The 22,996-nt window shown below is 41.8% G+C and overlaps 1 protein-coding gene and 1 pseudogene across 1 annotated transcript; both read left to right on the top strand.

Annotated features, from left to right (window-relative positions):
- Positions 1 to 25: 25 nt before the first annotated feature.
- Positions 26 to 17,504, top strand: LOC133493627 (gastrula zinc finger protein XlCGF57.1-like). Its single transcript, XM_061807215.1, has 3 exons — positions 26 to 159; positions 504 to 616; positions 13,308 to 17,504. Exons 1-3 carry the CDS (start codon positions 155 to 157, stop codon positions 14,861 to 14,863), a joined length of 1,674 nt encoding a protein of 557 aa, XP_061663199.1. The 5' UTR covers positions 26 to 154; the 3' UTR covers positions 14,864 to 17,504.
- LOC133494038 (5S ribosomal RNA) lies at positions 12,740 to 12,858 on the top strand (annotated as a pseudogene).
- Positions 17,505 to 22,996: the final 5,492 nt, after the last annotated feature.

Genomic DNA, 22,996 nt, shown 5'->3' with positions numbered 1-22,996 from the left:
TATTTTTGTGGATTATAACATCATTCGTGCTCTCTTCGTGCCGGTTGGAGTCGTCTCGTGCACTTTGAAGGTTCTCGCTCTAGCTTATTTTAGCTTGCTCACATTAACAAAGAGATGCGTTTGTGATCAACACTTTGCACAGCAGAGATCAACCATGAGGTAAAATCTCGTCTTGTTCTTCCCTCCACAAAACTTGAAAGGATGTCTCATAAAATACTGCAATGACGTTTTGGAGTGAAAACCGAATGGAAGACAGTATGAACCAACAGCAATATTCTATCGGTGTTGTTTGTTTGAGATCCCGAAATATTATTATGGAACGATTATTTTCTGCAGTGGTATTGACTTAATCTGGATTCTGAATGCTTTGCTAAAGTAGTCCCTTTTTTCTAATCTCTATAATGAGTTCGTCTTAATCTTTATTTAATTGTTTCACATATTCGGTTTGCGCTTGCTTTTCTCATCCCTCAAAATGATCATCGTGTAAAAATGTGTGCCAAAAGCACAGCAGATTACGAGGAAGAACTTTGGGGCCCAAAGGAGGAGAAGAAGCCACAACGTCAACTATTGGATACTGTTTTCAATCTGCAGCCCCGAATTGTGCTACGCAGAGCAGGTGCGTTGACTTGTTGTATGCATTTTCATATTTGTGATATTCCTGTTTACTTACAAGCCCTCTTTGATGATTTACTGTAACATTGTTAACATCCAATGTGGACTATGTCGATGTCCGGCAGGGGAAGCGCTATGAGGTGGCTATTGCCATCGATGGGAAACCCTTGAATTAAAAAAAAACAACTTAATTTTGTTAGCCCATCTATCCATCCATTCATCCATTTTCTTATTTGCATATCCTCACAAGGGTCACGGGAGTGCTGGAGCCGATCCCATCCCAATGGGTTGTTTTCACTGACATAATTTTTTGCTTAATTACCCATACACCCTTGCGTGCCGGCATTCTTCAACCGGACTTTTTCTTTCCAGGTACACTGCAGCCGAAGACCGCATGATTGCATGCTTTTTTAGTATGTTATTAATGAAAATCGACAGCCGACATGGACCCATACGTATTTTTCACCACAAAACATGTTTTTGACGTATACAGCTTTTTGTAACTCCCGCCATGAAAATCCTCTTGAGGGATTTGTTTTCGAAAAGATGCAGGAAGTGATGTACACGACAGGTCGCCCTCAAGTGGACTCGTTTGTTTCCATTAGTTTTACCTCCAGGAAGGTAGCTCGTTGTTCCTTCGTGTTAGCCAAAATGCTGGCTCAATGCATTGCTGGACATTGCTTGAACACTCGGGAGAATGGATTTACCCTTCATAAGTTTGCAAGAGACCCGGTTCGTCATGAAAAATGGATTGCACGGGTGCAGAGGACGAGAGCTTCGTGGGTTCCAAATGACAGGTTGGTGTTTATACAGCTACGAAAAGAAATGATAGTTTGGGGCGGACCACGTAATCGGTCTCTCATAACGTAACAAAAGATCCGCGTACGAAATGTGCGCGTCGGGTGTCGTCAGGCTGCTGTGTCGCTTCGCCAGCGAAGGCTGCCCTCCAGGGTCGCGGATGGCGGCGGCTCTGAAGAATGCCGCCAAATTGCAGCACTCAGCCACATGCGACGACATTGCAGTAAAGCGCTCCGGCTCGACTGATTGTTCATTGCGTACTGTGGCGGCTATGAACAACCCCCTAAAGCAGCATGGCTCGGCTCTGCCTCACTCAGCCGCATGCGACGACATTGCAGTAAAGCGCCCCGGTTCGACGGCGTTGTTCATAGCGTACTGCGGCGGCTATGAACAACCCCCTAAAGCAGCACGGCTCGGCTCCATGATAATCCACCTCGGTGCCGAAAATGAGCCACACCGGCTGGCTGCAATAAGATGTGATGGCTCGCATATCAGCTGAATATGGCTCGAAAAAATAGTGTTATATTGCCCCAATAACTTCACTCGGTTTTGTGAAGTGTTCTCTTCGAAAAGAGCTTCCGTGTCAGAAGGGGCGCGTTCGTCTCCCATAGTTAGGGTGCACTGCATGTTTTACTGGCGAATGTCCGGGTGACGTCACGGACAGAGGATGCTGCCAATAATCCGACCACTTGGATTGCGTAGAATGACACTTCTGCAACTTCGCGCATGGATGACGCGCTCTCCGCTCACATTTATTTATTCGTATAGACATTGAAGTGAATAATGTTATATGCATTTTTTCATTACAATATAAATTTTAGAATGTTTATAGGGATGACACTTGACCTTTAAAGGATTACACATAGTCACTTCTGTAGTGATGGCAAACGGCAGTGTTTTGAAGAACATGACTGCTGCGATCTGCAGTGTAAATGGGGGACCATACTATAATTCTCTGACGGCTGAGAGCCGCAGGTGGTATGATGAGAAGATCGCTGCCATTAAACTGGATCCTTACGAAAGACTGGCCAGATGTGACATATGTCGTCGACGTGGTGAACTACTTGATTTTTAATGTCACTGGATACGCAAAAGAGCAGTTCAAACATTACAAGTCCATTGACGCCTACAAGATCTTCCAGGACAGCTGGCTGAAAGATATTCTGCATTTGAAGATTAAAGGCTTCCACTTAATGCGTGCTAAGGTAATGAGTGTGAGAGTGGAAGGCCTTTAGCTGACAGCCAGACTCGCTGACCCACCCTACTGACTGACGCCTTCTTACGGTCTGCCGCGGCCTTATAGGAGCGCCGTTTGCGCAAAACCATCTGTTGTACTCGCTCCCAGGTTCCCTTGCAGTGCCTCACAACGGCCTATGCAGATGTCACTGACAAGTTGGAGTCTACAGACGAGAAAAGAGAGGGTGAATAACCGTGCATTATATGAAAAGGGGATATACCAGTGGAAGCTAAGGGAAGAGAGTTATCCGAGTATTCAAACCAGATTAACTGCTGGCTCCACGAGCGTGTGTCACGAGAAGCGAGACACCAGAGCCCCATTTCCAAGTCCTGATTTATACGCTCTGTCTGGCCACTGGTTTCCGGGTGATGGCCCAAGGAAAGGCTCACAGTGGCCCCTATTAGGGAACAAATCTCTTTCCAGAACTGGGGCCCCCCTGTCGGAAACCACGTCAGCGGGAAGACCAAGCAACCTGAATATGTTAGTCATAATAAATTCGACCGTCTGTTTTGCGAAGGGGACTTGAGGTAGCGGAATGAAGTAAACCATTTTGGAGAAGTGCTCCACCACGAAGAGAACAGTGGTGTGACCGTGCAAAACCGGTAACTTGGTCACGAAGTCCAGAGAGATATGTGACCGTGATCGTCGAGGAATGGACAGAGGGCGTAACTCTCCTCTGGGTCATTGCAGCGAGGGTGTGTTTTGCTGCACGAGCAGGACAAGCGTTGACAAACTCCGTGACGTCTTTTTTTTTATTCTGCCACCAAAAGCATTGCTCTATTACAGACTGTGTTCTGGCCATGCCAGGATGTCACACTGTGCGATTGGTGGATGAGATGGTGTATCATATTAAAATTCCACTTTGGCACAGCCTAATTGAGGATGAAAGGACAGACAATACAGTGCCCAAAAATCTCATTCTGTATTTTAAATATAGGAGGCAACATAAAAGCCTTAAAACTGTTTGAGAGCATCATTCAGCTTTCAACATGCATTGCTAAAGATATTCTGCAAGCAATAATTGAGTTTTACACCTAGAAAAACAGACAGGGATATCATTGTGGGTTAAAAAAAATAGATGAAACAAAGTTTGAAGCGACATTTCAAATTTACAGTTCATACTTGGCTTGGTTGGGTTAGCAATGTATTTTTTTTGTTTGTTGACATTTTCATTGTAAGTTTGAAAAATGTACAGGTGTGATCAGTCATGCTCGCAGATATAGATACGGGTGTGGCCCACCAGTCATGCCCGCAGATTGTATTGTTATAATGTTGCGTAATTTACGGCGGTATCTATCATTAATCCATTGATGAAAGCTAGCAGTAGATGATCTATATCTTCCAAAAGCATGTAGAGGGGAAAAGTTTTCAATTTCAAGATAACCCATACCACAGGGAAAAATGACCATTCACATTTCAATATATGGACAGACTAGTCTAACGTTAGAACTTAGATCAAGTCAAAGTAAATCACAATCTCATACTTATTATAGTTCGATACTGAAACATTACCTGTGTTATATCCCAGAAATGTTTTCATTCGAGCTGAATTTCCTTTGACATGGCTCATGATGTTGATGACTTTTGACGTGAAAGAAGCTCTGAACACGCATTTTTTTTTTTTTTTAACTCTGGGCCCTGGCTAGCCTTTTTTCATCATTAGCTATTTTTTTAACCAAAACAAATTTTCATTAGCCACTTTTCTATAATCATAGCCAAAAAGTAGCCAATCACATGCTGGCAAACTGCGGTCTACTAACATGACTAAGACTCTTTCTTGTTTTTCAGGTTACATACATACAAGTGACTTTCAGACTTAAATCTGATACAAGGAATTGTATTTTTATTAGTAACTGAATCTAATAAACATTAAGAATGACAGAGATGTGTCATAAAAATGAAAAAGTTTCTGAATCCTCTTCTATACTTCTGACTGTAGAAAATAACATCACTGTTCAACACTAAGTTTTTGCATGATTCCCGCCATAAAGATTCTTCTATTTTACTGCTCACCCATTTACAGAAACCTGTATCAAAATCAAACAATTCTTCTTCAGGGCCTTCAATTTTAACGATTAACATTTCATTTACACTAGTGGTGCCCAGACTTTTTTACCCCAAAATCTACTTTTCAAGCATCCAGCCTCCTGCGAGCTACCGACGACAGGGGGAATGATACTCTCAATGTTATGTTATTAACATTAACCCTATGTATATTTAAAATACAGAATTAGCTTTTTGTGCACTGTATTGTCTGTGCTTTCATCCTGGATCGGGCTGTGCCAAGGTGGAATTTTAACATTACACACCATCTCATCCTGCACTTTCTACTTTGGCTTAAGACATGACTTTTCCCACTTGGAAAAGAGAGAGTCTCGTCCAGTTTCAACACTTTTTCTTCTATTATTCACATACTCTGAGAGTCATTGCATCTTAAAACGACAGCATTTCTTTTTTAACTTTCTCCATTAATATCGAAAGTAAACATAAGCAGGATGTCTAGCTCGTCTTTGCTGTACGTTGTACCGGTGGTGGACGCTGTCATTATAAAACACATTGATGGGCTGCGTAAGTACTGTAACATTTGTAATTGTGAGTGTACGTAATTAAGAGCAGGGATGGGGGGCAGGTGTAAGGTAAACTAGGAAAAGAGTGTGTAGTGGAGCAGTGGTCGTTGTTAGAGAAAGTTGCCGAAAACAAACCAGTGGCTTCTTTTCATTTTTTACAGTACGCATGTGAATTGTGCCATTGGATGTCATAAGTCATCTCATTGAATCACATTGCAAAATGCCACAAACTGAATAACTGTATGTTATACTTTCAATTTGGAAAGGATTTATTTTTTTGCGCGCAAGGCAGAATATCTGCAGAGACTGCATCAGCGGTGGACAATTCCGCAGACCCGCAGTTTAGCGGGAACATTGGCTGTTTTTATTTTTTATTGGCACGCCGTCCCGCGATCGACCAAGACTGCCTCGCGATCGACGCATTGAGCACCCCTGATTTACACTTTCTGTTTTGAGATAGTTCTTTAAGGACGTCTTTGCTGAAGCCACATTCTACATCAACTATGTCTTTGCAGTTGCAGCAAACTTGTGGTCAGCTGTCTGCTGATGCTTCACGAAGTCATCGAACTTTGGCGCCACCGATGATTTTCAGCGTGTCAGATCATTTTTTTTCTTCCACTGTCAATACACCATTGGCAGAAAACATTTGAGTCCCTCAATTTGAGCCACTTGAATTTAGAAAACCATTCCTGGCGAATCTTTTGCCTCTACCCTACACTAGGAGTAGATTTTCTGACCCCAGACAAAGTTGTTGGGTGTCTTTCCCGTGTAAAGGGCATCCGTTAAAGTTGGAAGCCGAGAAGCTGCACTTATACCACTGCCATCCTTTGTTTATAATATACGAATTCCTGTAATATACATAAAAGTCTATAACAGTACAGAATCCTATGCTAGGATTAACAGCCAATTTTTTTCGCCATTTTAAAACTTTAATTGCCAGAGTCGATAGGTGTTTGCATATGGCAAGGGCCCTGTAACTTCCTAACATGCTCCGTACGGTTAACTTGCATTTCTTGTTTCCGGGTGAATACTGATTAGGAGCAGGGTTGTTTAATTAACAACCCTTATGAAATGAACACGTAAATTAAAGTACACCAGGTTGGACACGAAAGAAGGAGAAAAGGATCCCTACAGGTTGGCCAGACAGGGGGATAGAGATGGGAAGGATGTGCAGCAGGTAAGAGTGATTAAGGATAGAGTTGGAAATGTGTTGACTGGTGCCAGTGATGTGCTAAATAGATGGAAAGAATACTTTGAGAAGTTGATGAATGAAGAAAATGAGAGAGAAAGAAGAGTTGAAGAGGCAAGTGTGAAGGACCAGGAAGTGACAATCATGAGTAAGGGGGAAGTCAGAAAGGCACAACAAAGGATGAAAAATGGAAAGGCAGTTGGTCCTGATGACATACCAGTGGAGGTATGGAAGCAATTTGGAGAGATGGCTGTGGTGTTTTTGACCAACTTATTCAACAGAATAGCGGGCGAAAAGATGCCTGAAGAATGGAGGAAAAGTGTTCTAGTTCCCATTTTTAAGAACAAAGGCGATGTTCCGAGCTGTGGGAATTGACCCCTCCGTGGATATTGCGCAATCCGCGTCACCGACCAATCAGAGGCCAGAGATCTGCATAATCCAAAGCCCGTTTTTGCTCCCGCCATTTTCTCAGACAACATTGCATGGTCCAGTATAGGTTTAGTTAGCGTTTTATCGCGTATTTGGGTTATTTAACAAACAATATGGTTAAGAGGTGTAGTCACGGACTTTGTAATAGTGACGACAGGTATCCTGAAAGGCTAGTTGGTGGAGTTCGATTCGTACCCTTTCCAAAACCGAAGACCCAGTACGAAAAATGCCTTCGATGGATCAAACTTTGTGGAAGACCGCATCATGAACTAAATCCATCTAATATCAACCGGAACACACATGTTTGCACGAAGGTATGCCCTATATTTGATTTTCAATACATGTCTTGTATAAATGAATTTGAAGTTCTTCGCTAGCATAACACTGCTGCGTGTGAACGATTGCCACACTTATTCTTTGTTGAGCGATATTTAGCGATGATCGGACTGCACAAACGTATTGATTTCTTGCTGGCTCGCGGCCGAAGCTTAACCAGACTGTGTTTGCACGAAGATATGCCCTAAATTTGATTTTTAATACAGGTCTCGTATAAATGAATGAGACGTTCTCCGCTAGCATAACACCGCTACGTGTGAATGATTGAATGAAATCAGAAGCAGGGCGTCTCTCTCAGTTAAGAATGTATTGTATTTAGAATCTATAATATATCGTTGATTTGAATGAAATCAGAAGCATGGAGTCTGTCTCAGTTCAGAATGTATTTTATTGTATTTGCCATTTTTACTGTTTGTCTTACGTCAGCGCACGTGGCGTGATGTCAGGAGACGTGGTTAAGTTCCCTGTACGGAGGGGTCAATTGACGCCACGTGCGCTGATGTAAGACAAACAATTAGCAAAAAGTATCAGCGCAGCAAGAAAAGACTAGAGCGAAACTGTCCGATTTACCAGCTGATTTCTCACTCGCATTCTTAGCTAACAGTGAAATATCGTTGAAAAGCATACAGCGGGGCTTCAAGTATTTCAGCGAGGGGTATTTCAACGGTATTTACATGCATGGAGAAACCATTGATATTAGCGCGAGATCTTTCCAGAGTCAGAGGAAGACCGAGAAGCCACATAATATAATATATTATAACCCAAAGACGAATTCGTCATTGACAGTTTCCTATTTTCGTGTTACATATCACACTTGTGTGCAGAATCTGTATATTCATTTGTGAACCACCGTATGAAGGAAAAGAAGGCGAGGCTTGATTTACGAGTTGTTTCTCTCGTTTTCTTTGTGTAACGTCACGCGCTCCCCTCAATAATTATTCTTGAATTAGTGCCGAACCTACGTAAGTCCCGACCGAGTATGACAATCACTACTTTAGTGTCCTCAAACATCCTTCCTTCACCCTTGGTGTCTCGGTGCACGTTGAAGGCTTTTAGGACTCGCTAGTCCGGTTTAGCTTCGCTAATTAGCCGCGAACAATGGGACACGTTTGTGCAGTCAGATCATCGCAAAATATCACTCAACACAGATCAAGTGTGACAATCATTCACACGTAGCTATATTATGCAAGCGAAGAACTGCTAATTCATTTACATGAGACGTGTATTGAAAATCAAATATACGGCTGACCTTCGCGCAAACATATCTCTTCTGGTTGATGGATTTAGTTGATCATGCGGTCTTCCTCAAAGTTTTATCCATCAAAGACATTTTTCGTACTTGGTCTTCTGTTCCGGTTGATTTTAGATGGATTCAATTGATGATGCGGTCTTACACAAAGTTTGATCCATCAAAGACATTTTTCGTACTGGGTCTTCGGTTTTGGAAAGGGTACGAATTGAACTCCACCAACTAGCCTTTCAGGATACCTTTCGTCACGATTATAAAGTCCATGACTACACCTCTTAACCATATCTATTGTTAAAGAACCCAAATACGCGATAAAACGCCAACAGAAGGTATACTGGACCATCCAGCCAGCGTTGTCTGAGATTTGAGTCCGAGATTATGCAGATCTCTGGCCTCTGATTGGTCAGTGATGCGGATTGCGCAACATCCACGGAGGGGTCAATTATAGAGAAATAAAGTTGATGAGCCACAGAATTAAGTTATGGGAAAGAGTAGTGGAGGCTAGACTCAGGACAGAAGTAAGTACCTGCGCGCAACAGTATGGTTTCATGCCTAGAAAGAGTCCCACCGATGCATTATTTGCCTTGAGGATGCTAGTGGAAAAGTACAGAGAAGGTCAGAAGGAGCTACATTGTGTCTTTGTGGATCTAGAGAAAGCCTCTGACAGAGTACCAAGAGAGGAATTGTGGTACTGCATGCGTAAGTCTGGTGTGGCAGAGAAGTATGTTAAAATAGTACAGGACATGTATGATGGCAGCAGAACAATGGTGAGGTGTACATTAGTTGTGACAGAAGAATTTAAGGTGGAGGTGGGACTGCATCAGGGATCAGCTCTGAGCCTCTTCCTGTTTGGTGTGGTAATGGATAGGCTGACAGATGAGGTTAGACTGGAATCCCCTTGGACTATGATGTTCGCAGATATTGTGTTATGGAGTGAAAGCAAGGAGCATGCAGAGGAACAATTAGAAAGATGTAGACATGCACTGGAAAGGAGAGGAATGAAGATTAGCCAAGGTAAAACAGAATATATGTTCATGAATGAGAAAGGTGGAGGGGGAAGAGTGAGGCTACAGGGAGAAGAGATAGTGAGGGTGGAGGACTACAAATATTTAGGGTCAACAATCCAGAGCAATGGTGAGTGTGGTAAGGAAGTGAAGAAACAGGTCCAAGCAGGTTGTAACAGCTGGCGCAAGGTGTCTGGTGTGTTATGTGACAGAAGTCTGCTAGGATGAAGGGTAAAGTTTACAAAACAGTGGTGAGGCCAGCCATGATGTACGGATTAGAGACGGTGGCACTAAAGAAACAACAGGAAGCAGAACTGGAGGTAGCAGAAATGAAGATGTTGAGGTTCTCGGTCGGCCTGAGCAGGTTGGATAAGTTTAGAAATGACCTCATTCGACAGGCAAAGTTGGATGTTTTGGAGACAAGATTCGAGAGAGCAGAATTCAATGGTTTGGACATGTTCAGAGGCGAAAAAGTGAGTTTATTGGTGGAAGAGTGCTGAGGATGGAGCTGCCAGGCAAAAGAGCGAGAGGAAGACCAAAGAGAAGGTTTATGGATGTGGTGAGGGAAGACATGAGGGCAGTTGGGGGTTAGAGAGGAAGATGCAGGAGATAGCCTAAGATGGAAAAAGATGACACGCTGTGGCGACCCCTAACGGGACAAGCCGAAAGGAAAAGAAGAAGACCTAAATTAATGTCAAGACTACACAAAATAAGTGACGTCTTTCAATATCCATTTTTTCTACTTGTAACAAATTTTATGCGCGTGATTTTTCATGCTTGACTGTGGAGATTTGTGAGCATGAAGGTGCGTGAGCGCGGTCGTGCTCGTCAAATGTGACTGACTGGATGTGGGATTGGGATTTGAAAGGGTGGAGACCCGAGATATAGGGGAACGGATGACATGGTTTGTAAACGTCAGGGAATTTCTGGATTATCATTGGACGTAACGTTGCCTCTTCCACGTCTTTGAATGTCCGGTAAATAAAAAAGTTTTGGCTTGGGTCAGGGACTGTCATGGGATTTTGTTGGTGCAGCTCAAAATATTGGTTATCATGTGTTTTAATTAAAACAATAAACCTGTCAAGCGAAGACCCCACATTTCCGGTTTCTCGAAATTTCTCATAGCTACGCCATTTTGTTCAATTCATCCAAGGGTGGAGTTAGTGTGCACCTGAGCTCGGTGAAACAAACAAATCTTCCAGTTACGGATATGCCAGGAAAGTGTCGATTTTAATGACGTGGTTAGAAAATGAGTTGTACCAGAGTGGCTGGCACTTTGCAATATTCATACAGCGAAATGTTGTGCGTGCGGTAAACTCATTAGCCTGTCTAACGTGGGAAAAGGTGTGTTGCGAAGTCATATGAAGTCGACTGGTAGGCAGGCTGGCCAAGAAAGGGATAGGTAAAAACATAACTGGGCTGTCTTTCTCTGGTAGACTATCTCAAAGGGACCTGCTGAGGTTCCCTAGTGCTCCTTCTCATAACGTCTGCTTGTCAGGGTTCCAAGAGGTGAGGTATTAGAGGTCCTCGTCTTCCGGTTCATCTATTTGGTCTCCTAGCTGATGGGTAAGGTGGAGACATTGGGCCCAGTAGATATGCTGACAAATTGAAAACAAAGAACATTTTTGAAATCCAAGCAAAATCTGGATATGTGCCAACTTTCACAGCCAAACCTGGAAGAAACATTCTTGACCCTGCTCTTGACGTCGCTGGTGTTTAGCATTACAGACCATTCGTTCTAGCTAAGCCAAGATGCCGACATGTTGTGCAACAAAACTGAGAAAACTCACTCAAATTTCTCCTTCTTTAACCTCCCGTGGGGTCAACCTGACTGGATAAAGTTGTAGCTGTCACAGTTGAGGCTCGTTCATCAGCCGGAGAAAGTTGCACGCATAGCATTAGGACACATTAGCCTCCCTTGCTGGTACTCTATAAGCACCAACATACTTTTTGAGGTTGCATGGTGGAGCAGCTGTAAAGCATTGGCCTCACAGTTATGTGGACCAGGGTTCAATCCTGGACCTCCGTGTGTGAAGTTTGCATGTTCTCCCCATGTCTGCACGTGTGTACCCTGCCTCCTGCACATTGACAGCTGGGATAGGCTCCAACACTCCCGCAACCCTCGTGTGGCTAAGAAAATGGATGGATGAATCTATATGTGTAAACACTTGAGGGAAGTCTCCATGAAAAAATGTGTACTCACCAATTTTCCGCTGGACGTACAAGTGGTTCTTTCATCAAACTGTCATGTATCATAACTAAACTATGTAACACGTCTTCGTCCAAAAAACAACTTCATATCTATTTTCTAGTATCTATGTTATGCAAACACGTTGATCGTCATCCAAATTCATTCTGATACGCTCTATTTTTTTTTTGTTCGACAACACTGGCATTCCACCAAAGTTTCATCAGATCACAAAGAGAACATGAACACCAGTCTTTGGAAACGAGCCTCTCTGGAACATATTCGGGCTCCGTGTTATGCTCCTGCGTCAGCGTCACGCCCACTCTCCAACACGTCAAGTTCCGCCTGTGTATATTCGGGCTCAAACACTTGAACATTGTACATTGTTATTTTTGTTTGATTTGCTCAATGGCGGTAATAGTAATAACACGGAGCATCGACTCGGTTTTATACTCTCTTTATTGGCTCTTAGCACACAACACTTCCCGGTTACTATTTACAGCGATGCGCGCATTACACCCACCCCAAACCCCGACCCCCCTGCCACCAGTCGATTGCGAGAGGCTGGCTGCTTGAAAAGTACAACTTGGAGTAAAAAAAAAAAAAAAAGTCTGACCACACCTGCTCTATATTCCCTAAATGTAAACCAACTCCTCAGAAAAGCATCAAGCAAATCTCCGTGGTCCATAAAAGGGGATTATTGTTCGTCATCTGCACCACGCTCCAACACATCAAGTTCTGCCTGTGTGTATTCTGGCTCAAACACACAAGCTTGAACATTGTACATTATGCTGTTTTTGTTTTGTTTGTAATTATTTTTTCGCAAAAAATGGCCACAAAATCCCAGATAGTGGACGTTCTCTGTTCAGTGAACCATATCCATGAGCGATGAGGGGTCAGAACAGCAATCACTGCAGGCGTGGCAAACGCTGATTGGCTGTCAGTTTTGAGGGACTTTGTATAAAGAGAGTTTATACTGCCCCTTCAATAAATTCCTTTTTCCACACCAGCCATGCAGTGAATTTGGTCTCCACTTCTGCCATTGATGTTACATCAAGACTGCTCAATTTTTGTGATAGAAAAAGGAGCGTTTCAAGTGCAATTAAAACTGATTGTTGTTGTAAATGACTGCTTACGGCCATGCTACCCTAAGAACGCCCAATCTCGTCAGATCTCGGAAACTAAACTGGTTTGGCCCTGGTTAGTACTAGGATGGGAGATCGCCTGGGAACACCAGGTGCTGTAAGCTTTTCTCCTCAGCTAAATGGAGAGGGGTTGTGTCAGGAAGGGAATCTGGTATAAAACTATGCCAAACAAATATGCGTTCATCTAAGATGACACGCTGTGGTGAACCATAATGGGACAAGCCATTAGGAAAATAAGAAGTTGTGATAAATGACTGACAATTTCATTGTATTGGGCAAAAATACATTGAGATCATTTGTGATTGGATTATGGACCATGTAAATTCTTTCCCCATTTCAGTTCTGGATTTTTTTATTTGTGGCTAATATCATGGCAACTTGGACTTTCTTCCATACTTAACGTTTGTCCTCTGTCACGGCAAAAGTTATTCATTCAGTGGTGATCTGCCGCAGTTGTGAGTTACTGAATAATAATACCCCATTTCCTCTACTTCGTTGTGCAGTTGCAGTCAAATATTGTGAACAAAATTTAACCACTTTGTTTGTCTTGTAGATGTCATTGAATATCTTCTTCCGGGCTGGCAGCAGTCAGTGTCCAGTCACATCAAAGAAGAGGAGGATGTAGGGGTTCAATGCATTAAAGAGGAGGAGGAGGAAGAAATCCTCCACGTGAAAGAGGAAGAGCAGGAGGAAAGCATCCAGGTTCCAGCCACTGGTGTCCATTTGAAGAGTGAAGATGGTCAAAGTGAGGAGCGACAAGGGGTGGACCCTCCAAGCAGGAACGGCTCAAGTGATGAAGACCATTGGGAAGGATCACTAACAAATGATGATGATGATGATGATGATGATGATAAACAATCAGAAAGTGATGAGACATGTCACGCTGCCAACAAATGCTGGAAATGTTCTCAGTGTAGGAAAACGTTTGCTTCGATGAGGGATTTCAAACAACACATGAAAATACACACAGGTGAGAAGCCTTTTGCATGCTCAATTTGTGGTAAAAGGTTCACTCAGAAGCGAGGTTTAAAAACACACACAAGAACACACACTGGTGAGAAACCCTTTTCCTGTTCAGTTTGTGGTCAAAGATTCTCACACAAGGGAACCTTAAAAATGCACACAAGAAAACACACTGGTGAGAAACCTTTTGCATGTCCAGTTTGTGATAAAAGATTCACTGAGAAAGGAAACTTAAAAATACACACGAGATCACACACTGGTGAGAAACCTTTTTCCTGTTCAGTTTGTGGGAAAAGATTCTCACACAATGGAACCTTAAAAATGCACACAAGAAAACATACTGGTGAGAAACCTTTTCCATGTCCTGTTTGTGATAAAAGATTCACTGAGAAGGGAAACTTAAAAATACACAAAAGAACACACACTGGTGAGAAACCTTTTTCATGTCCAGTTTGTGATAAAACATTCTCCCAGAAGGGAACCTTAAAAACACACACAAGATTACACACTGGTGAAAAACCTTTTTCATGTCCAGTTTGTGATAAAAAATTCACTGTGAAGGGAAAATTTAAAATACACACAAGAACACACACTGGTGAGAAACCCTTTTCATGTCCAGTTTGTAATAAAAGATTCACTGAGAAGAGACTATTAAAAATCCACATAAGAACACACACTGGTGAGAAACCTTATTCCTGTCCAGTTTGTGATAAAAGATTCACTGTGAAGGGAGCTTTAAAAAGACACACAAGAACACATACTGGTGAGAAACCTTTTTCATGTCCAGTTTGCGATAAAAGATTCCCTGAGAAGGGAAAATTAAAAATACACACAAGAACACACACTGGTGAGAAACTTTTTTCATGTCCAGTTTGTGGTAAAAGATTTACTCAGAAGGGACACTTAAATAGACACACAAGAACACACACTGGTGAGAAACCTTTTTCATGTCCAGTTTGTGATAAAAGATTCACTGAGAAGAGACAATTAAAAATACACACAAGAACACACACTGGTGAGAAACCTTTTTCATGTCCACTGTGTGATAAAAGATTCACTCAGAAGGGAGCTTTAAAAAGACACACAAGAACGCACGCTGGTGAGAAGCCTTTTTCCTGCTCAGACGTGGCCAAAGATTCTCTGTGAATATAAGTTTAAAAAAACACAAGAAGACACACCAACAAGAAATGTTTGCCTGCTCACTTTGGTCAAACATTCTCTTCTGAGTACAGTAGTTCCTTGTTTTTCACAGTTAATGGGGACCAGAACCCTTGTGAAATGTGAACCCACCCCCACAACACACATACACAGCCACGCCCCTCCCGCACCTGAGGAATTTTCCTGTACGTGTATCTGGGGACCAGAATGAATTAAATATCTAAACGGTATTTATACTTTACATATATGAGACTAAGATTACGACAGTACATGCATTTACTTAAGTCTTTGTGAGGTTTATCACATGACTTATAAAATATTTTGCACAAAATACAAGGATAAGAAGAGTCTGTCTCATGAGGAGAATCTAAAGAGACTAGACTAACAGTCTCCAACCCCGTTCTGAACCAGTGCCTTGCCTACTTTTTTTTTTTTCCTGAAAGCACACAAGATCAAGAGGGAGGGGTAAGCAAGCAAGTTAAAGGCAATTTTTTTGATAACGATGTGTGTGTGTGTGTGTGTGTGTGTGTGTGTGGTGTGTGTGTGTGTGTGTGTGTGTGTGTTGGAGAACTTGTCCTTGGCCACTTCTCGGGAGATCAGGATTCGGCTGGTGCACCTGTGTGGGGACTGCACATCCTGCATGCTTAATGAATCTTCAAAGCAAGGATAATACTTTGGCTTTGTTGAAATTACATAATAAATATATTAAATTTTTACAATCTTTAATTCTACAACATTTGTTAATCTTTCCTGCAAAAGTCACCTGTCTCTCTCTCTCTCTCTCTCCCTCCCCTGCTCACACACACGGCGAAGGAGATGCTCGTAGAGGCTTTAAGTTCACTCATCTGCAGCATTGCAACATGATCATCGTAAACACGGTCCTTGAAGAAGTACGCGTAGCAGTCACTGTGTTTTGACGGGGCATACGCGCTCGCACGCCATCGCACTCACAAATCTGCACAGTGGAGCACAGAAAATCACATGCTTAAAATTTGTTATGAGTAGAAATACAGAGATCTTAAAAGACGTCGCTTATTTTGTGTAGTCTAAACCAATGTTACCTTGAAGCTCCGCCACTGATCCAGCGTAGTGAACCACAGCCTCTTGTCTTTTTTTTTTTTAAATAAGGAAGCACACAGCAGGGCTGCTGATCAGCCTACTTTCACTTCGTAGTTTACCTGACACCGCCCCCCCTGCTCTTAAAGCGGCACACATAATTACAAACAGAACACACACCCGCAACTTTAGAATTGCCGGCATGACTGGTGGACCACACCCGTAACTTTATCTGCGGGCATGACTGACCAAACCCATACATTTTTCAAATGTGAGTGACTGGCGTAGCCGTCCTCTTCCAATAATGACGTTTTTCATCCATGTTAAAACACAATTCAGAGTCCCGACAATGAGAAAAGTGCACTGTCCGGAGCCATGGAGGACATACAAGTAGATACCACAGTCCCATGCGATTTGCTGTACAAAGTGGTTGACACCTCCTGGATCCCAAAAAGGATAAAAGTGCTCCTAAATAGGAGTCAATTCCTCCTGCTGGATCTATAGAAGGAAAAAAGAGGCCCCGGTGTTAACGTTTCTTGAGCGTCGCAGAGGAAGCTTTTGCTGGGGCACAACGCTGAGATGGTATTGTCACTACATAATCAAAAAATGTTTTCATGAACACAAAATGGGGTTGGGGTTGAAAAATAAACATGATGCACTGAATCTACAATATGTGAAACGTGAAGTAGAGAGGGATTACTATGTCAGGTTAAGACATAAGTGAACATGTGAGAAAAGCAATAATCAAAAAGCTTTTAATGTAAAGGTGTAAAATGACTTACTTTGTTATTGACAGAACCAACTTTCTTGTATTCGGTGTACGAGCTGTTATTGTATCTTGGACCCGTAACAAAGGTCTCTTGTCCTCAAACAGCGGTTGATCTGATTTGAGTTTTTCTAATGCCTAAAAGCGAAAATATCAGGCTAATCATATTTTCAGATTATTGAGATATCTTGAGTAGAAATGTCTGCATATGTTTTTAGTGATGACTGACATTTTTGGGACATGAAGCCACATTTCTTGGGCGAGCCTTGCAAGGAAGTGATACCCTGCCGTGTTTGTCATTTTTAGGACGTCCTTTTGCACCCCAATCCAATAAAATTTTTGTTGTTGTTTTTTTAAGCACAATAAATTTGTGAGGCAATATAATTTTGGGGTACTTGCTATTTTTCATATGATGTAACTATATTACTGTAGGAACAACTGATAATTATCATACATCTACTTCCAATAAAGAAATGCTTTGCTCTGCTCTCGATAACGTGGCAGCTGCTTAGCAGGAGTTAGCACAAGAACAAAAACATCTAATCATCATAACTGTTAGAACCAGAGCCCCTGTTTTCTGTTAAAGAAATGATGACCACACATGTACTCGGCAATCTTCCACACACATGCACACACACACACGAACAAATTAGTACACTTTGTTTCCAAATATGTTTTGCTCACCCGTTTCCTTTTTGTAACATCCATGCAAATAAGGGGCGTCTTGAAACTAAATAAATAGAGGTGCTGAGGAGAAGATAATCAGAGAATGCAGTGGCGAATTGTACGAGACAGTTCTCTCCTCACTCCTCGCGAGATGTCAAACTTGTCTTTGCTTCCTTTTTTGTCGTGTTTCATGAATGTCTGATTGGTAAACCTGACATTTACATGGTCCTTCGAGCTGGCTCTCAAGTTACCTGAAGTTTCCAGGGGCTGAGTCGACATCCAGGCAAAGACCGTGACCATGGCACTTGAGACCCTTTCCAGGAATGGGCCTCGACTTTTCGTGTGGAGGCTGAGGGTTGACGAGAAACCGAAGGAAGTAAAGACATCTCTGGTGAGTAGGAAATTCACACACTCGTGAGGAATGAGTGAATGCGCATCTGGGTGACTGCAGCCGAACCATACCTCGAGAATACTAGTCCCTATCAAGTAGACAAATTAGTCTATAAAACTGAGAAAAGGGCAACGTGTGTCCTGTACGTACTTGAAGGCCATGAGAAGTGTGCATGTGTAAAAGTGTGAGTGGAGGTTCGCTACCTCATTTGAACAAGAAATTGAGTGACAACTGTTTGAGAATGCAGAGGTAAGAATTCTCCGCCACTTGTGGTAGAAGCTTGAGAATTACCTCAAACAGAAAGTAATTGTCACCCCGTTCAGGGGGAATTCAGTATAGTCACCCGAGGTCAGGGGTGCGCTGACTGTTTTACCCCAAGATCTACTTTTTAAGTAGTCAAGCCTCTTGCGAGCTACCGATGACAGAGTGGGGTGATGATGATGATGCTCCCAAACCGTTTTAAGGTTAATGTTATGTTGCCTCCTATATTTAAAATAGAGAATGAGCTTTTTGTGCGCTGTATTGTTTGTGCTTTCATCCTGTGCAAAGGTGGAATTTTAAAATTACACATCATCTCATCCTGCACTTTCTACTTTGGCTTCAGAACAGACCTTTCCCACTCGGAAAAGAAAAATCTCGTCCATTATAAAACAGATTGATGGGCTGCGTAAATACTGTAATATTTGAATTTATGAGTGTACGTCTTTAGGGGGGGGGTGGTGGAGCAGCGGTCGGTGTTAGAGAAAGTTGTGTGTGCTGCTTAAAAGAAACTAGTGGCTTCTTTTAATTTTTTACAGTATATATGTGAATTGTGCCATTGGCTTTAACAACCATCATCCCTCACTCATTGAATCACATTGCAAAATGCCACAAACTGAATAACTGTATGTTATACGTTCAATTGAGACTGCATCAGTGGTGCACAATTGCGCACGTGTGCAGTTTTGAGGGACCATTGGCTGACGTTTTATTTTTTTTTGGCACGCAGTCCCGCGATCAACCAAGACTGCCTCGCGGTCGACTCCAATCGATCCCAATCGACGCATTTAGCACCCTTGCTCTCGGTGAACCACTGACTCCTACAGGGGGAAAAACAAATGGGAAAATAGTTGATACAGAATATTTGGAATAAAAATAATGTGTTAGGACTGGAAGTTTGTCCTACGAAAATAAATCATCTAAATTTGTGGATAACACAATATGGCTTTGCTGGCCAGCTCATAACACACACAAAAATATACATAGTTAACCAGCAGGATAAAATAAGAAACACACACAAAAATGAAAAAAAAAAAAAAAACTGGACTCAAGATGATGTGAAAACAGTCATGAAAAGGTGTAACATCTCATAAAGTTGATGTAACATAATTCATCCAGGGAATGTAAGACTTGAGAAAATCTTGCCACTTAAATGAAAGTACAACAAATTTGGATGACAGGAAAGTACTTTCTCACAGCAGCAGGGAGCAGGAGGGAGTTCAAGGGTTAATATAGCGCACTTCTGCTAGATTTTGACAAAAAGCAAATTTTTCTGCCATTACAATAGCAAAATAAAACAGCACGTTAACCAAGCACTGCACGCAGAAAGAGTATTTTCTACAAAATAAGAAAAAGAAATTTGGCACCTTTCTGACAGAGAAAGGAAATTTTATGGAGCTTCATGCGAAACATTTAATAAACGTGGCTGCAGATGAGGAAGAGTAATGGGGAAGGGATGAAAATTTGATCAAAACGGAATTATTTGCTGGAGTTTTGGAGAAAAAGGTCACATTTCAAGTGACTGGCCTAAAAACAAAACATCCTCCACCGCATAACTAGAGCAGCCATCAAAAATTTCACAACTAATGCTCCCAAAATACAAGTTTTTAATTTGCCACATACGTTTGTTGGGAAGAGATGGCTTGCTAAAACTAGGACTGGCCTTAGTTCCCTCTCCGACAGGAAATATGGAAGTAAAAAGAAAAAATGAATTACTGGGAGGACAGTTGAATATTTTACAAAATTGCAACGCAGCACTCTACTACACCTTAGATCTTCTAAATAAACCTCCCACAAGAGCAGATCTCTTGCTGCTAACAGCTCAAGACATGATTGAACAACCACAAAATGACATAGGAAGTGATTTTTACATGTGACTATGTAGTATAAGACAGTGATTTCCAACCTTTATAGAGCCAAGGCACATATTTTACAACTGAAAAATCCCACGGCACACTGTCAGATTCCGCTTATCCGCAGGACTAATCGGTAGAAATGTCCTGACCGACTCTCCATTTAAAGGGTTGAGCTACCCCTTTACTCCAACCGACTCTAACGCTGTATACACCAGAGGACGGGAGCTTCCTAAGCCGGTGTCGAGATTAATTCTTCTAGGTGAACTAACTGCCTTTAGTTTTGCAAAAGCCAATCCGGTCTGCCCTCCCTTATTAGCCTTTATCGAGTAACCTTACAGAGTAAAAGGATAACAAAGGGATCGCTTCGCTTTTACATCAGCTTCATCTCTTATGACTCGATTGCACATGTCATTGACCTAGTAAGTTTAACAATCCCTGTTCGGATCGTACGGATTTGTTTTTATATTAAGCCGGAGTTTATCAGTGAGTTACTTTTTAAAACGGAATTACGACTAGGTGTTATTAACGTCGTCGACGTTCAATCATTAAAGAGGCAGTATGGTCAAAGATGAGACAACTCATAAGAATGACGATAGATGAAAGTGAAGTTAAGGTATTAAATAAAATGATAATAATTGTTCAGATAACGTTCATTACTCGACAGTTACTCCTGTCAGGCGCGGGGTACAATTGCAATGTTGAGGCAAAATCGATGTTAATTGAACATAAATCAGTAAAAGAAAATAATGATTACTATGATGATACTGATGGTGAGTCAGACTGAGTAAATTATAAAAGTAATATGCCAGGTTTAAAAAGCTTGACTGACTTCTCCCTGCTTCCAACCAACTCCAACTTGTGTCCCCTTGCAGGTTCTTTTTATTCAGTGAATCACATGATGAGTGTGTGTGTGTGTGTGTGTGTGTGTGTGTGTGTGTGGTGTGTGTGTGTGTGTGTGTGTGTGTGTGCGTGCGTGTGTGTGTGAGTGCGTGTGACTGTTTGATTGTTTACATCTGTTAGATTGATTACATCAAGTTAGATTGATGACATCTGTTTCCAAGACAGTGAGTTTAAAGGTACATGCTTGGTGGTGATGTGTAACCAACTACAGTATGTACAAAATGAGAACATATGAATGATTTCTTTAACATAATAATAATAAATAATAAAAATGAAGTAAGGTTATAAGTATTCCAAAGCATTCGGATATCGGGAAGCTATAAATTTTTGAGTTAGCCTTTTCAGGGTGATCAAGTCCTACGAAGCTCTAAGCCTAATTTAGTAATAAGGAATTTTAGGGTTAAGGATTAATTATAAAGCCAACTTGTCCTTCTTAGGTGACCACGTGGTATTGATGGTATTACCCTGCAATTACCTTTTTATAGTAGTTGTTTTACTCGTGCCAATCACAGAAGTCAAAAATAAGACTCCTAAATTGTTCGAAGACTTCTTCCCGTCAGGTTGTTCCTTTGATATTACTCCCCAAAAAGGTCCTTTTTGTCTCCCTCCCTGCCTGTATGAAATGAACAGAGAGCCTCGTATTTCCGTGTCCAAGGCTTTTATAGCTTTTTGGTGGAATTTTCTGGAGTGTTTTGGCTTTGCTTACGCCCAGTGGGAAGTACCTCTTTTGTTTTCTGTCAAGTACCTTTCGCCATCCCTGGGTTGTCGTGTCATGCCCCTTTTCAGCTCACTCAAAGTAGGGCACGGCGCCCGCAAATGCAACCATTATTTCCCTTAACAGTAATAAGCAATAATTATATCTAGTAGATATAGTCACTATCTCTCTTTTAGCTTCACTCTAACTTTTAAGGAATAGCATCAAATGTATCAACGTTCTTGTGAATACAATTCTCTCATGCATTCAACAGGCTTGTTCTTGTTGGTAGCACATCGTGTGTTGCCTTGACTGAGAGAGACAGTCATACACAGGTTATATTCTTTACACAAAACAGTTTCAAAGCATCATCTTCTTCAATATAAGCAAGATAGAAAGAATGTCAAAACAGCAAGTTAAAACTGCATTTAAAAATTAGGATCAGTGCTTGCAAACATCCTGTGTGGTAATTCAAGGGTGTCGCAGGCTGCCTGTTCAGCAAGTCAACGGTGTTGCAAACATCCTGTTTGGCGCTTGCAGACAACTTTGCTTCGTCACTGCAAACCGCAAGGTGTGAACAGCTGCTGAAAATCATCCTGTTGATGTCTTTATTTTAAAAATATAGATGTGAATACAAAGATATAAAATCAATTGGGTTTTTAAGGGTTGGGTTACTGACTTTGGTATATGTATGAAATGCGGTAAAATGATAAATGGGAAGGCTATGTTTATGTGAGAGACCTTTGCTGTTCTGGCGATCCGATCAAAGTATAATTTGGTTTGGCGACAGCTAGTGTTCAATTGAGAGTTGGTTCTAGGGCTCAGCTCAATACATGAACCCTAGCCACACAAGCCAATTGACCCTTCCGTGGATATTGCGCAATCCGCATCACTGACCAATCAGAGGCCAGAGATCTTCATAAACCAAAGCCCGTTTTTGCTCCCGCCATTTTCTCAGACAACATTGCATGGTCCAGTATAGGTTTAGTTAGCGTTTTATCGCGTATTTGGGTTATTTAACAAAAAATATGGTTAAGAGGTGTAGTCGCGGACTTTGTAATAGTGACGACAGGTATCCTGAAAGGCTTGTTGGTGGAGTTCGATTCGTACCCTTTCCAAAACCGAAGACCCAGTACGAAAAATGCCTTCGATGGATCAAACTTTGTGGAAGACCACATCATCAACTAAATCCATCTAATATCAACCGGAACACATCTGTTTGCACGAAGGTATGCTCTATATTTGATTTTCAATACATGTCTCGTATAAATGAATTTGAAGTTCTTCGCTAGCATAACACTGCTGCGTGTGAACGATTGACACACTTATTCTTTGTTGAGCGATATTTAGCGATGATCGGACTGCACAAACGTATGGATTTTTTGCTGGCTCGCGGCCAAAGCTTAACCAGACTGTGTTTGCACGAAGATATGCCATAAATTTGATTTTTAATACACGTCTCGTATAAATTAATGAGACCTTCTCCGCTAGCATAACACTGCTGCGTGTGAACGATTGACACACTTATTCTTTG

This window comes from Syngnathoides biaculeatus, chromosome 20 (assembly GCF_019802595.1).
Source record: "Syngnathoides biaculeatus isolate LvHL_M chromosome 20, ASM1980259v1, whole genome shotgun sequence".
NCBI lineage: Eukaryota > Metazoa > Chordata > Actinopteri > Syngnathiformes > Syngnathidae > Syngnathoides > Syngnathoides biaculeatus.
This window is presented reverse-complemented; position numbering and strand designations above follow the sequence as displayed.

Bases quoted from the DNA above. Each gene is read 5' to 3' on its own strand.
- LOC133493627 (XM_061807215.1), top strand. The intron at 617-13,307 runs GTGCGTTGACTT...TTTGTCTTGTAG, and splicing joins AATTGTGCTACGCAGAGCAG to ATGTCATTGAATATCTTCTT.